Genomic DNA, 16150 nt, shown 5'->3' with positions numbered 1-16150 from the left:
AAGATTACTGCCTGAAAACATCCATTTCATTAAAGTTCTTAAATTATACAGATTTTAACATAACATCTTTAAAAGTCTTTTTAATTGTTCACAATGTATATTACATGGTGTTAATGAACTCTGGAATTGTAGATGATGCTTAAGATCTCATTTGTAATTTAAAAAATGGAAGGGATCTATGGACACCCTGATATTAGAATTTAAAGCAATAAAATCACTAAATCACTTAAGGATATTAGGATTTTTATTAGAATGTATTAGAGTTTTTTTCCAACTGGCAACCTATTATCGATTATCAGCTATTATAATCCCATCCAAGTAGCAATCAGGCATGTTGCCAGGAGAAAATAAAACTCGCTCTGATCTCCTTTGAACTTTGTACCCCTGCCTTTTGTCCATTTTTGCATTCTGAGGAATGTAAAGTTCCACTGCAGAGTCTATTGGAAATTAGTGCACATTTTGCAGTAATTATTTCAATTCAATTTATAGAAATATCCAACAACCTCAGATGCATTCCTACCACAAAGCATCAAACCAAATTCATTATTTGAAATTATTGCATAAGAAAAATAGGGCCCATTTTTTGGAATCTAATCAAGTAAAGAGATAACAAAAGCAGTCATGGGACTAACGGAGCAGTCCAAAGTCCTATACATAACATTATTGATGCTGATAGGGTGATACAGTAGTGTTGCAGTTAGCATAATGCTTTACAGTACCAGTGACCTGGGTTTAATTCCCACTGCTATTTGTAAGGAGTTTGTACATTCTCCCTGTGACTCTGTGGATTTCCTGCAGGTGCTTAAGTTTCATCCCACTGTCCAAAGATGCACCAGTTGATGGAATAATTGGTCATTGTAAACTGGCCTGTGATTAGGCTAAGGTTAAATAGGGGGTTGCTGGGCAGCATTGCTGGAAGGGCTTATTCTGCGCTATATTTCATATTAATATTACAAGGTTTTCTGTTTTGCAAGAAGGCAGCTGGACATTAATGGAAAGGCCTGATTAACAGGGTATATAATGTAGTTCGAGTTGAAATGTTAATCACAAACTTGGGTGGTTTCTGTTAGTTTTACCCATAAGTCTGTCTAATTTACAGACTTGGATTTCTTTTGTACAGAAGGGAGTCTAGATTAGTTTAGTAAGATGATAGTATCAAAGTAGGGATTTGGGTTGAGGGAAGGGGGAATAAAAAGGATAAATCCAGTGTAACAGGCCAGCATACTGGGCAAATTCAAATTTCTAATCACAGAAGTCTTTCTAAAAGTGTGTCAGGGAGAGAGAGTGGAGGATGGGAAATGGACAGCAAAAGAAAACAGAAGCATTCCTATCTCATCTGCCACACGAATGCACTTCTAACTACTGCTAGTATTGCCTCAGTTCAATGTGAATATTTTTACAACTGATCAGGTGCAACCCACTTGTTTCTGTGACTAAAATTTCAGCTGGAGTTACCTCATTAGCAATTACATGATGAATTGAGAGAATGGAATGATGTATATTGCTTAGTTTTTGCAACTGTTTCTCCAAAATGACAAGGATGCTCAGTTGTTTAAATATATTCAAGTTTGATACTGATAGATTTGTGGACATTTCAAGAATCAAAGAATAAAGGAATATTGAACTATGGAGAATAACCTCTTATTTGATTGAGGAACTAAATTCAAGACCTAATAGCTGCCTCCTGTTTCTTGTTATTGTATGCTATAAAGGACTTAAAGAGCAGAGGCAATCCTTTAGAAAAGCAAACCATCATCAGAATCCATTTAACATAGTTTTGTTTTCCGATTCAAGTTTGTCATTGTGCATGCTTCATAAATCAACCAACATGAGTGAGTCTTAAAAATTGAAGAGTTATTTGCAATAATATTGTCTGAGTCATATTGTGTCCTATCTAAACAAGGCTATCAACAACCCAGAATAGAGAACATGGAAGTGTAACAATCATCTAAATATGGTATTCCTAACCCATGTAAGAGTCATGTGAGAAGTCGTCAATCCATTTCAGATTCTGAATTCTAATATTGTATCACAACATTACTTAAAAATCGTTACAAACCTCCATTTTATCAATCTTAGAATATACCTTCTTCATTTCTAGTGCCTTGACCTTCAGTTTTGGTATACTTTCATCCAAAATTTGAGAGGAGTCATTTCGAATCTGAGAAATAAAGAAAATAACTGATTGTGTACAGGTAATCTAGCTATGGAATATTTTTATAAAATCGATACATAAAAATCTATTCTTTTGAAGTCTTTGTTCCCATTAGTTAATTTCTTCATTCAAATTAATGCCCCATGGCCTCTCAAGTTCTGAGCACCTCTTATACATAATCACGCAATGGAGGTTTCTAGCTGGCTCATTTTCAATAGCACATGCTTTGCAGACAGTAAAATGACACACTTACTTTCTAATGTTCTAGTCTAGTCTATAACTTACTCTGTACACTGATCACCAATTTCCAATGTGCAGCCTATAAGACATTTGCTCCTTAAAAATTAGAAAGATTCATTTCATGTTATTCTGTGCAAGGTACATTGGGATTATTGGCAGAAATTACACAAAGGTAGCAGTATGTGTCACCTAAAAAAATGCTTGCACCTCATATGAAACTAGAGAATAAAGTGGTATGGATTTGTTTTTTAAAATGCTTGAAGATGAAGCAAACTGTGCCAGCTACAGATCAAGTAACAAACTGCAGTGCCTGTCCACATCTAAATGCAGTGATCAAGAAGATTGGATGTTAACCACATGCAGCCAGAATGTCTGAGCTGCCCTCTTTATACAATACAATATCCACATATCTACAATATGTTGGGTATTTACTCAGTAAATATTCCAGAAAATGTTTGGGTTTGTCCTTCAAGTGCAAATAATTTTTAATATTTTAGTCTTATCAAACTTATGGGCACTGCTATTTTATTTTCACAGGTGGAGGTTCATTCCCTCAAATGCCAATTATTGTTAGTGATTTTTATTTTCCTTATACAGTATTATATTCTTAGAACTACTTTTACATTGAATAAAATATACCAAGTATTAGCTCCTGATTTAAACACTATACATCTCACCAAGGATTCTTCAATTTGATTGGTTAAATTGGTATATTTTGGCTTTTGCTGCTCACATGATCTAGACCCCAAATGAACGGTTCTGCAGCATTTTGACTGTTTAGTAATACTCTTCAGTGAATGCACAATCCAGACTCTTTTATGTTACTTGATTTATGCCAAGATGTTTTATAGGGAAACTACAGTATTTAAGTGTGTGTACACTCTGGGCAATTATACACCTTAAAAAAAAGTCAGATTAAGTCGGCACAATTAGGTGTGGCATCCTGTTTGATGCAAAACTCAACTGGAAGACATTGTAACTTTCCAAAGAGATACTTTGCCTCCACAGATGCTACTTGACCCACTAGGTTCTTCCAGCAGATTATTTTTGCTCCATATCTCATCATCTGTGGTCTCTCGTCAGCACTGTACATTCCCATAAGAATAGGAGTATACAAACATTCAAGATAGTGATGTGAATGTGAATATCACCAATCCTGTACAGATTAAATATCAGCAAATGTTTTTAAATCTTTAATACAATCCAGGACTTACGTTTCAAGATTGTTTAATAAGATCATAAGACATAGGAGCAGAATTAGGCCATTCCGTCCACTGAGTGGCTCCGCCATTATCTATTATCCCTCTCAACTCCATTCTCCAGCCTTTTCCCCTTAACCTTTGATGCCCTGTTTAATCAAGAACCTCTCAACCTCTCCTTTAAATATGCTCAATGACTTGGCCTCCATAGCCAACCATGGCAAAGAATTCCACAGATTCACCACCCTCTGGCTAAACAAATTCCTTCTCATCTCTGTTCTAAATGGACATACCTCTATTCTGAGGCTGTGCCCTCTGGCACTAGACTCACCCACTATAAAAAATACCCTCTCCACATCCACTCTATTTAGGCCTTTTAGTATTTGATAGGTTTCAATAAGATTTCCTTTCATTCTTCTAAACTCGATTGAGTACAGATTCAGAGCCATCAAACATTCCTCATATTGTTAACACTTTCATTCCTGGGATCATTCTCATGAACTTCCTCTGGATCCTCTCCAGTGCGAGAACATCTTTTCAAAAGTTTTAAGTTCTTAGATAAGGGGCCCAAAACTGCTCACAATACTCCAAGTGCAGTCTGACCAATGCCTTATAAAACCTCAACATTACATCCTTGCTTCTGTATTCCAGTCCACTTGAAATGAATGCTTACATTGTATTTGCCTTCCTTACCAACGACTCAAGATTGAAGACTACCTTTAGGGAATTCTGCACGAGGACTCCTAAGTCCCTCTGCACCTCCGATTTTTCAATTTTCTCCCCATTTACAAAAGTCCAAACCTTTATTCCTTCTATCAAAGCGTACACTTCCCTATGCTGTATTCCATCTGCTACTTTTCTGCCCATTCTCCAAAACACCCTAAGTCCTGCAGACATCCTGCTTCCTCAACACTACCTGCCCCTCCACCTATCTTTGTATCATCCACAAGTGTGACCATAAAGTCATCAAATCCATCATCCAAATCATTGACATATAATGTGAAAAGAAGTGGTCCCAACACTGACCTCTGTGAAACACCATTAGTCACTGCAACCAACCAGACAAGGCCCCCTTTATTCCCACTCTTCGCCTCCTAACACTCAGGCAATCTTCTATCTGTGCTAGTATCTTTCCTGTAATCCCATGGGCCCTTATATTGTTCAGCAGCCTCATGTATGGAACCTTGTCAAACGCCTTCTGAAAATCTAAATAAGCAACATCCATTGACGATTCTTTGTCTTTCCAGCCACTGAAGTCAGGCTAACTGACTTGTAACTTCCTGTCTTCTAATTCCCTCCTTCTTAAAGACTGGATTGACATTTGCATTTTCCATTCCTTTGGAATCATTCAAGTCTAGTAATTCTTGAAACATCATTATTAATGCCTCCATAATCTCGTCAGCTACCTATTTTGGAATTCTGGGGTGTACTCCATCTGGTCCAGATGACTTATCTACCTTCACACTTTTCAACTTTCCAAGCACCTTCTCCTTAGTAACAGCAACAGTGCTCATTTCTGCCACCTGACACTCTCACATTTCTAGCATTGTTAAAAGTCTCCTAAAGTGAAGACTCACTTAAAATACTTAAAAGTTTGTCCAGCATTTCTTTGTACCCCATTACTATCTCTCCACTGCTATTTTCCAAGTTGTCCAATGTCCACTCTCATCTCTGTTTTACTCTTTACATATCCAAAAAATCTTTTTGCATCCTCTTTTATATTATTGCCCAGCTTACCTTCTTATTTCATCTTTTTTCTATGACTTTTTTAGAAGCCTTATGTTGGTTTTTAAAAGCTTCCCAATCGTCTACCTTCCCACTATTTTTTTGCTATATTATACACCCTTTTTGTTTTTATGCTATCTTTGACTTCCCTTGTAAAACCCTTGTTAACCACAGTTGTCCCAACCTCCCTTCAGAATACTTCATCTTTGGGATGCATCTATCCTCCGCCTTCTGAATTGCTCTCAGAAACTACAGCCACTGCTGTACCACCATCATCTCTGCTAGTGTCTCCTTCTAATTAACTTTGGCCAGCTCCTCTCTCATGTCTCTGTAATTCACTTTACTCCACTGTAATACTAGTACATCTGATTTTAGCTTCTCAAACCGCAGATTGAATTCTATCAAATTATGATCACTGTCTCCTATTGGTTCCTTTATCCTAAGCTCCCTAATAACACCTAATCCAGAATTACTGTTCCCCTAATGGGCTCAAACACAAGCTGCTCTACAAAGCCATCTCATGTGCATTGGTCAAATCCCACCCCCTGCCCCGGGATCCAGTACTAGCCTGATTTACCCAATCTACCCACATTGAAATTCCCTACGACTATCGCAACATTGCCCTTTTTAAAATGCCTTTTCTATCTCCAGTTGTAATTTGTAGCCCACATGCTTGCTACTGGTTGCAAACGTGTATATATGCAGTTTCCTAACTCTATCCACAACAATTTTACATCTTCTGCTACTACGTTACCTCTTTCAATTTCATTTTTTACTAACAGAACCACCCCACCCTTTCTGCCTACCTGCCTATCCTTTTGGTTCAAAGTATATCCTTGTATAATAAGCTCCCAACTATGATCTTCTTGCAGCCATGACTCAGCAATGCCCACAGCATCATACCTGCCAATCTCTAACTGCGTGCATTCAAATATAACATCTTCAGTCCTGTATTCATCACCCTTTTCTATTTTGGCCCCCTGTTACACTTTAACTCATCGTACTGACTGTAATTTTGCCTTATCATCTGCCTGTCCTTTCTCACAGTCTCACTATATTGCATACGATTGCATACCACTGCCCCATACTCAGCCTCATCACTCCAGTTCTCATCCCCAAAAGATGCAGCAAAGCTGCCCGCAAGGTTTTTGTCCCTCGAGTTCAGGTGTAACCCGTCTTTTTTTTTTGTACAGTTCACATCTTCCCCAGAAGAGACCCCAATGATCCAGAAACCTGAAATCATACATTCATCAGCCTATACATCCTATTCTTACCCTCAGTGGGACAAAGCACAAGCAGCAAACTAGAGATTACTACCCTGAGGTCCTGCTTTTCAGCTTTCTACCTAACTCCGATATTCTCTCTTCAGGACCTCCTCCCTTTTTCTACCTACGTCATTGGTACCAATATGTACCATGACTTCTGGCTGTTCACCCTCACTCCTTAGAATGTTGTGAACCCGATCTGAGACATTCCTGACCCTGGTACCTGGGAAGCAACATACCATCTGGTATCTCTTTCACTGCCACAGAATCTTCTGTCCGCTCCTCTAATGATGGAATTCCCTATCACTATTGCACTCCTCTTCTCCTACCTTCCCTTCCAAGCCACAGAGCCAGACTTAGTACCAGTGATCAAGTCACTGTGGATTCCCACTGGTAGGGCATTCCCCTCCAACGGTATCGAAAGGGGTACACTTCTTCTTATTTTATTTCCTCTCTCTGCCAGATTATGTACTGTATTGCATTGAACTGCTGCTGTTAAGTTAACAAATTTCATGTCACATGCTGGTAATAATAAACCTGATTCTGATTCTGATTATTGAGGGAAATGGCCACAGGACTACTCTGAACTGGTTGTCTATTCCCATTCCCTTTCCTAACAGTCAACTAGGTACCTGCCTCGTGCAACTTAGGGGTGACTATCTTCCTGCAGCCCCCATCCCTCACCTCCTCATTTTCCCATAAGAGCCAATGGTCATCTAGTTGCAGCTCCAGTTCCTTGACACGTTCTCTAAGGAGCTGCAGCTCAGTGCACTTCATGTAAATGCAGTTATCAGGGAGACTGGAGGTTTCCCAAAGTTCCTACATCTCACACAAGGAACATACCACAAACTCTGGACCAATTCTCAGCACACTATATACTAACAGAAAACAAAAACTTCCTCAGACCCTCCACCTGTGCTTGCCTAAGCATGTTGGGGCAAAGCCTGACCACTCTAATACTGTCCACTCACAGAACTACTGCTCCACTTACATCTCGCTTCTTTTTATTGGCCCCTGCTGAGTGCCTAATAGATCATTATCATTTCAGTCTGCCAAAAAGTCCCAAAAGCACCCAGACTCTTTTTAAACCTCGTTGTGTCACCAACAAACGACCACTGTACATAAGGAGACTGACAGGAAGTAATAAAATAATGGGGGTGTGGAGGGGTGGGATTATTGATCAGCTTTATTGTTTGGGGAAAGTAAATATTTTTGAGTCTGCTGATCCTGGTGCGGATGCTAAATATCCTCCTCCTTGATGGGAGTCAGATAAGCAGTCCATGAGCAGGGTAGTGGGATCCTTCATGATGTTGCTGGCCCTTTTCCGGCTCCTTTCTGTATATATCTCACTACTTCACTACCCATTGTAGAGCCTTCCTGTCCACCGCAGTGCAATTTTCATACCGTGCAGTGATGCAGCATGTTAGAATCCTCTCTACTCTGCAGCTGTAGAATGACATGAGTATAGATGTGCATAGCTCATCTTTCTTCAGAAAGAAGAGCTGTTGGTGTGCTTTCTTGACTGAATAACATGTTCTGGGACCATGAGAAGTTGTGTGAGATGTGCACTGTCAGAAGTTTGAAACTGCTTGTAGTTCCCACTGCAGTGTCACAGATGTAATGAGTGGTGGGAGATCTCCTGAAGTCAATACCATCTCCTTTGTCTTGTTGACATTGAGGAAGAGGTTGTTTGCCTGGCACCAAGCCTTGAGCTCTTCCACCAATGTGCAAAATAAACATAATCCTCTGCTGTAAATAAGTCCATAAGATATTGGAGTAAAATTAGGCCACTCAATCCATCAAGTTTGCTCTGCCATTTGCTTATGGCCTATCCATTTCAATCAACCACATTCTCCTGCTTTATCCCTGTAACATTTCACACTTGACTTAGCAAGAATCTATCAACCTCCGCCTTAAATACACTCAAAGACCTGGCCTCCACAGCCACCTTTGGCAATTAATTCTACAGATTCACCATCCTCTGGCTAAAGAAATTCCTCCATCTCCATTCTAAGTGGACATCCCTCTATTCCGAGGTTGTGCCCTCTGATCCTAGACTCCCCCTCTATAGGGAACATCCTCTGCACATCCACTCTCTCTAGGCCTTTCAAAATTCGATAGGGTTCAATGAGATTCCCCCTAAATTCCAGTCAGTATAGGCCCAGAACCAAACCAAACACTCCTCTTATAATAAGTCTTTCAATCCCGGAATCATTTTTATGAACCTCCTTTGAACCCTCTCCAATGTTACCACCTCTTCTTAGATAAGGGGCCCAAAACTGCTCTCAATACTCTGAGGCCTGAACAGAGCCTTATAAAGTCTCAGCATTATATCTTTGCTTTTATATTCTAGTCCTCTCAAAATAAATGCTAACATTGCATTTGACTTTCTCACCACTGACTCAACCTGCAAGTTAACCTTTAGAGAACCCTGCACGAGGACTTAAAAGTCCTTTTGCACCTCGGATTTTTGGATTTTCTCCGTTTAGAAAATAATCAAAGCTTTTACTCCTTCTACCAAAGATGTGATGATACACTTTCCTACACTATATTCAACCTGCCACATGTCTGCCCATTGTCCTAATCTGTTTAAATCCTTCCACATCATTCCTGCTTCCTCAATACTACCTGCCCCTCCAGCTATCTTTGCATCGTCTGCAAACTTGGCCACAAAGCCATCAATTCCATCATCCAAATCATTGACATACAATGTGAAAAGAAGTGGTCCTAACACTGACCCCTGCAGAACACCACCAGTCACTGGCAGCCAATGAGAAAAGATTCGCTTTATTCCTACTCTTTGTCTCTTGCTAATCAGCCAATGATCTATATAAGCTAGTATCTTTCCTGTAATACCATGGGTTCTTATCTTGCTAAGCAGCCTCATATCTGGCACCTTGACAAAGGCCTTTTCAAAATCCAAATAAAAATATCCACTGATTATTCTTTCACTATCCTGCTTGTCATGTCCTCAAGGTTTACCCTTAAGGAAACGATGCTGACTTCGGCTCATTTTATCATGTGCCTTCAAGTATCCCGAAACCTCATCTTTAAAGATCGACTGCAACATCTTCCCAACCACTGAGGTCAGGCTAACTGGTCTATAATTTCCTTTCTTCTGTCTCGTTCCCTTCTCGAAGAGTGGAATGAAATTTGCAATTTTTCAGTCCTCCAGAACCATGCCAGAATCTAGTGATTCTTCAAAGATCATTACAATGCCACCACAATCTCTTTAAGCTACCTCATTCAGAATCCTGTGGTGTAGTCCTTCTGGTCCAGCTGACTTATTTACCTTCAGACCGTTCAGCTTCCCAAGCACCTTCTTCCTAGTAATAGCAACTGCACTCACTTCTCCCTGACACTCTCTAACTTCCGGCATACTCTAGTGTCTTCCACAGTGAAGACTGATGCAAGATACTTATTCAGTTCATTCGCCATTTTCTTGTCCTCCATTAGCACCTCTCCAGTTAATTTATATTTATTTATTGAGATACAGAGCAGAATAGGCTGTTCCAGCCCTTCAAGCCATGCCATCCAGCAATCCACCGAATTAATCCCACCCTAAGCACAGGACAATTTGCAATGACCAATTAACCTACTAGACTATGGGAGGAAACCGGTGTACCCGGAGGAAACCCTCATGGTCACAGGGAGAACATACAAACTTCTTACATAAAGGGGAGGGAAATGAACCTGGGTCACCAGTACCGTAAAGTGTTTTGCTAACCACTATGCTGCCATGCCACCATTCACGGCAGACTGATACCTACTCTCACCTCTCTTTTCATATAAATAAAAACTTTGGTATCCTCTTTGATATTATTGGCTAGCTTACCTTCATATATCATCTTTTCGCTCCTTATGGCTTTTTTGGTAGCCTTCTGTTGGTTTTTAAAAGCTTTTCAATCCTCTAACTTCCCATTAATTTTAGCTCTATTATAAGCCCTCTCTTTGGCTTTAATGTTGTTTTTGACTTCCCTTGTCAGCAATAGTTGTGTCATCCTGCCTTTAGAATACTCCTTCTTCTTTGGGATACATATATCCTGTGTCTTCTGAATTGCTCCAAGAAATTCCAGCCATTGCTGCTCTGCCGTTATTCCTGCTAGTGGACCCTTCCAATCAATTTTGGCTAGCTCCTCTCTCATGCCTCTGTAATTTTCTTTACTCCAATGTGATACTGATACATTTGACTTTAGTTTCTCTCTCTCAAATTGCAGGGTGAATTCTATCAGATTATGATCACTGTCTCATCAGGTTTCCTTTACCTCAAGCACCCTAAATCAAATCCGGTTCATTACACACCACCCTATCCAGAATAGCGAATCCCCTAGTGGGCTTAACCACAAACTGCTCTAAAAAGCTATTTCATAGGCATTCTACAAATTCTCGAGGGATCCAAAATCAGCACCAACCTGATCTTCCCAATCCATATTGAAGTCCCCCATGATTATTATAACATTGCCCTGTTGACATGAATTTTCTACCTCCTGTTGTAATTTGTAGCCCACATCCTGGATGTGCTTGAGGGCCTGTATATAACTCTCTGCAGGGTCTTTTGCCATTTGTAGTTTCTTAATGCTATCCACAATGATTCTACATCTTCTGATCCTATATCACCTCCATTTTTTTTACCAACAGAACCACCGCACTCCCTTTGCCGACTTACCTGTCCTTCAGATGCAATGTGTATTCTTGGATGTTAAACTCCCAACTATAATCTCCTTTCAGCTACGACTCAGTGATGCCCACAACATCAAACCTGCCAATCTATAACTGCGCTACAAGAAAATCTACCTTATTTTGTATACAGCACACATTCAAATATAACATCTCCAGTCTTGTATTCATCACCCTTTTCAATTTTGTCCGTTAAACTGCAACTCATCCCACTGACTACAATTTTGCCCTACAATCTGCCTGTCCTTCCTGACAGTCTCACTACACGCTGCCTCTGCTTGTATACCAACTGTCCAATCCTCAGCTCTATCATTGTTTCCTATCCCCCGCCAAAATTAGTTTAACACCACCACCCCCCCAACCCTGCCCGCAAGGATATTGGTTCCCCCTCAGGTTCAGGTGTTTAAAGATTAAAGTCTGTCACGAGCCTTGTGGGCCAAAAGGCCAGTGCTTATGCCGGTTTTCGTGGTGTGAAGCAACTGAGAGTACGAGACTGCCCCCGCCCCCCCCCCCGGATAGGACGCCAGTCTATTGCGAGGTTAACCCCCAGCAATTTTCCCCGTACCCATTCTCAGCTGGGTAGACTAATTGCCTTGCTCAAGGACACACACTCTGCCTCGGCTGAGTCTCGAACCCACGACCTTCAGATCGCTAGTCCAACGCCCTAACCACTTGGCCACGTGCCACATAGGTTCAGGTGTAACCTGCCCTTTTTAAACAAGCCATACCTTTCCCAGAAGTGATCCATAAATCTGAAACTTTGCCCCCTACACCAATTCTTTAACCACACATTCATCTGCCAAATTATCCTATTCTTACCTCCACTGGCAAGTGACACAGGCATCAAACCAGAGATTACTACCCTGAAGGTCCTGATTTTCAACTTCCTACCTAGGATTCTAACTTCTCTCTTCAGGACCTCCTCCCTTTTCCTACCTATGTCATTGGTGCCAATATGTACCAAAACCTCTGGCGGCTCACCATGTCCTTTTAGAATGCCCTTCTTTATAATTATATAATGTAATTACCCTTCTAAAATTGGGGTGAATAAATTGGCATATTCTACAATTCTACTACATTTGGTTTAAAAGGTGTTGTTGTAAAATGTACCATGTCAAGCATTCCACAAAATTCATCCAATCGAATTAACATTTCTTCAATGCTCTCCGTAAGTTCCTTAGCCTACACATGGAAAAACACAAACTGTAAAAATCAATTGGTATTATTCAAACAGCAGGAAGTTCTATGTGCTCAAACTAACAATTTTCAACCAATCTTATCAAACTATGCAAAATCATTCAGATTTATGTAGAATAGTTTACATATTATTCTCTGAAATGGTGGAAGAGGCAGAAACAATTAACGCATTTAGAAATTCCATGGAGACACACACAATATGTCATACAAGGCTACAGAACAACTGCCAAGAAGCATGATAACACTAAGCTTTCTCAGACAGAATGGACAAAATAGTCACACTAACCACTTGCTCTGCTGTAAATTTTGATAATTATGTAAAGAAATTAAAGAATGTGAAGAACTCTGTAATGTAAAGACATCAGTGTTAAATAAATCTACATAATTCACACATTCATTTTAACTTACAATTCAATTTTAATTATTTTAGCCATGCAATAAAAAAGGACTTATTCCAAATAAATTAAGAATTTAATAACCGCATTATCCAAAGCAGACTTTAAACTTACATGGACTAAATTATTAAAGATTTTCACAGTTTAAATTATGCATTTTTTCAGTCTGCAGTAATTAACAAGTATCAATGCCCTGATTTACTTTATTATTTTTCTAATGATACAAGAACATCCCCATGCCAAACATTTAGGCTCAAAATGAGTGAAAAAGCATTCAATAGTCTTACAGTAGCAGGGTGGAAGCTGTCATTGACCTTACGTGGCAAAGCACAGCTCTAATACCATATTCAAGTTTGCTGAAAACAATGCTGTTGTGGGCTGAATCAAAGGCACTGATGAATCAGCATATGAGGGAAATTGAAAATTTGGCTGAGTGGTGTCATAACAACATCCTCTCACTCAGTGTCAGCAAGACCAAGGAACTGATTGTAGACTTCAGAAGGAAACCAGAGGTCCATGAGCCAATCCTCTTTGGAGGATCAGAGGTGGAGAGGGTCAGCAACTTTAAATTCCTGGGTGTTACTATTTCAGAGGATCTGTTCTGGACCCAACATGTAAGTACCATTGCACAGCAGCACCTCTACTTAGGAGTCTTTGGAGATAAGGCATGACATCAAAAACTTTGACAAACTTCCATAGATGTGCAGTGGAGAGTATATTGACTGGCTGCATCACAGCCTGGTATGGAAACACCAATGCTTTTGAACAGAAAATCTTACAAGAGGTTGTGGATTCAGCCCAGTAGATCATGTGTAAAGCCCTCCCAACCATTGAGCACATCAACATGAAATACTGTCGTAGGAAAGCAGCATCCATCATCAGAGATCCCCTACTACCCAGGCCATGCTCTTTACTCACTGTTGTCATCAGATATAAGGTACAAGAGCCTCAGGACTCTACCACCAGGTTCAAAAACAGTTACTACCCCACAATCATCAGACTCGTGAACAAAAGGGGTAACTACACTCACGTGCCTATCCACTGAGATGTTCCCATAACCAGCGATCTCACTTTAAGGACTCTATATTGTTATCTCATGTTCTCATTACTTATTGCTATTTTTTTATATTTGCATTTGGACAGTTTGTTGTCTTCTGTACGCCAGTTGATCTTTCATTGATCCTGTTATAGTTACTATTTTATACATTTGCTGAGTATGCCAGCAGGAAGGTGCATCTCAGGGTTGTATATGTTGACATATATGTATTTTGATAATAAAATTTACTTTGACTTTTGTGATAAGGTGTGTTTTTAATGCATCTGAGTGCCCCCTTCATTAATGATTTTTTTATTTCAAAGGTATTAAAATAATCAGGAACATGCAAATAGATATGACACTTAAATCTAGTCCTGACAAACAATTCTATATATTTTCAATTAGTTATAGAACGGAGATTGGATTGTGTGGGAGAAGTTGGGGGCAGTGATGGAAAGAGGAAGGCTAATTTGGCCAAAACTGCATGCTAGTTTAAAAATATTTGAAAACAGAAATGCAAAGAGGGATTCAAAAAAGCAGAACCAATATAGTTTTACCAGACCAGGTACTGAAACTGCCATTAATTTGTTACAATATACTCTTGGTGGTTATTTTATTAAATACACCTGCACGTTAATGCAAATATCTACTCAGCCAATTATGTGAAAGCAACTGAATGCGCAAAAGCATGCAGACGTGTCAAGAGATTCAGTTGTTGTTCAGACCAAACATCAGAAAAGGGAAGGAATGTGATCTAAGTGACTGACGGTGGAATGATTGTTGGTGCCAGACAAGGTGATTTGAGTACCGCAGCAACTGCTGATATCTTGGGATTTTCACTCACAGAACTGCCACTTGCTGTATGTTTTGTAGAGTTAACAGAGAACAGTGCTACAGACAAAAAAAAATCCAGCGAGTGGCAGTTCTGTGAGTGAAAATGCCTTGTTAGTAAGAGAATCAGAGAAGTATGGCCAGACTTGTTCAAGCTGACAGAAAGGCAACAGTAACTCAATTATCCAAGTGTAACAGAAGTGGAGTGCAGAAGATCACCTCTAAACACACATCACATTAAACGTTGAAGTGGATGGGCTACAGCAGCAGAAGATCACACCGGGTTCCACTCCCGTACCTAAGAAAGAGTCCACTAAGTAGATATAGAATATGATAATTTGTTGTGGCTGCATAGGTACAAGTGGGATAGTCTGGTTTCCTCTCATATCCCAATATATGCCGGTAGGTAAATTGACTTTGTAAATTATCCCTTAGTTAGCTAAATAAAAATTAAAGGAAAATTAAATGAATAAACAAGCAAGATTAAAGTGCACGGGGGTGGAGGTGGGGGTAAATGTGATTGTTCTGTTGAAAGCTAGTATGGATCTATAACCTCCTGTGTTGTGGCTAGCAAGTTCTTCAGCCAATCAAGTTAATTTAACAAGAGAAACAAGTAAATCTGATTAATATTATTCAGTTAAATGCTATTCTAGGGTTTCACAAGATAGGCTGTTACAATAATCTGAAGTTGTGCCCCAGTTATACCAAGGTGCCCATTGTAAGTTATCATATCTATTGTGTAAGAAATTCCTCTTTTCTAGCCTTTTGACCGTAAATTCATAACCACAGGAACAGAATTAGGCCATTCGGCCCTTTGAGTCCTTTCTGACATTTGATTATGCCTAATTTATCCCCTCTCTATGCCATTCACCTGTCTTCTCCCTGTAATCTTTGTCACCATTACAAATCAAGAACTTATGAACCTCCACTTTAAATATACCTAATGAATTGTCCTCCACAGCTATATGCAGCAATGCATTCAACAGATTCACCACCCTCTGAATGAAGAAATTCCTACTGATCTTTGTTCTAAAGAGACTTCCTTTTATTTTGAGGCTGTGCCCTCTAGTCCTAGACTCTACCACTATTAAAAACACTCTCACCACATCCACTCTATCTAGGCCCTTCAATATTTAATAGGTTTCAATGAGATTCCCCATCCTTCTTCTAAACTCCAGTGAGTATAGGCTTAGAGCCAGCAAATCCTCCTCATACCCTTTCATCCCAAGAACATTCTTGTGAAAATCTTCTGGATCCTCTCCAATGCCAGCACATGCTATCTTGGATAGTGGGCTCAAAACAGCTCACAATATTCCAAGTGCGGTGTGACCAATACTTCATGAAGCCTCAGCATTACATCCTTGCTTTTATATTCTAGCTCTCTTGAAATGAATGCTAAAATTGAATTAGCCTTCTTTACTTCAATCCAC

At 39.7% G+C, this 16150-nt stretch overlaps 1 protein-coding gene across 4 annotated transcripts in view; it reads right to left on the bottom strand.

The window, feature by feature from the left end:
* LOC134342844 (uncharacterized) overlaps positions 1 to 16150 on the bottom strand; it is a 71511-nt gene that overhangs the window by 34303 nt on the left and 21058 nt on the right. For 3 of the 4 annotated variants that reach the window (XM_063041467.1, XM_063041470.1, XM_063041469.1), the window contains exons 2-3: positions 12372 to 12443; positions 2060 to 2161 (exon numbers count right to left, since the gene is read on the bottom strand). In XM_063041467.1, the coding sequence (XP_062897537.1) occupies positions 2060 to 2161; positions 12372 to 12443 (174 nt within the window). The remainder of the gene's footprint in view (positions 1 to 2059; positions 2162 to 12371; positions 12444 to 16150) is intronic. The other variant, XM_063041468.1, reaches the window with a different exon arrangement.

This window comes from Mobula hypostoma, chromosome 2, assembly GCF_963921235.1.
Source record: "Mobula hypostoma chromosome 2, sMobHyp1.1, whole genome shotgun sequence".
NCBI lineage: Eukaryota > Metazoa > Chordata > Chondrichthyes > Myliobatiformes > Myliobatidae > Mobula > Mobula hypostoma.
Note: the sequence above shows the minus strand (reverse complement) of the source record. Positions and strands in the feature narration are given on the sequence as shown.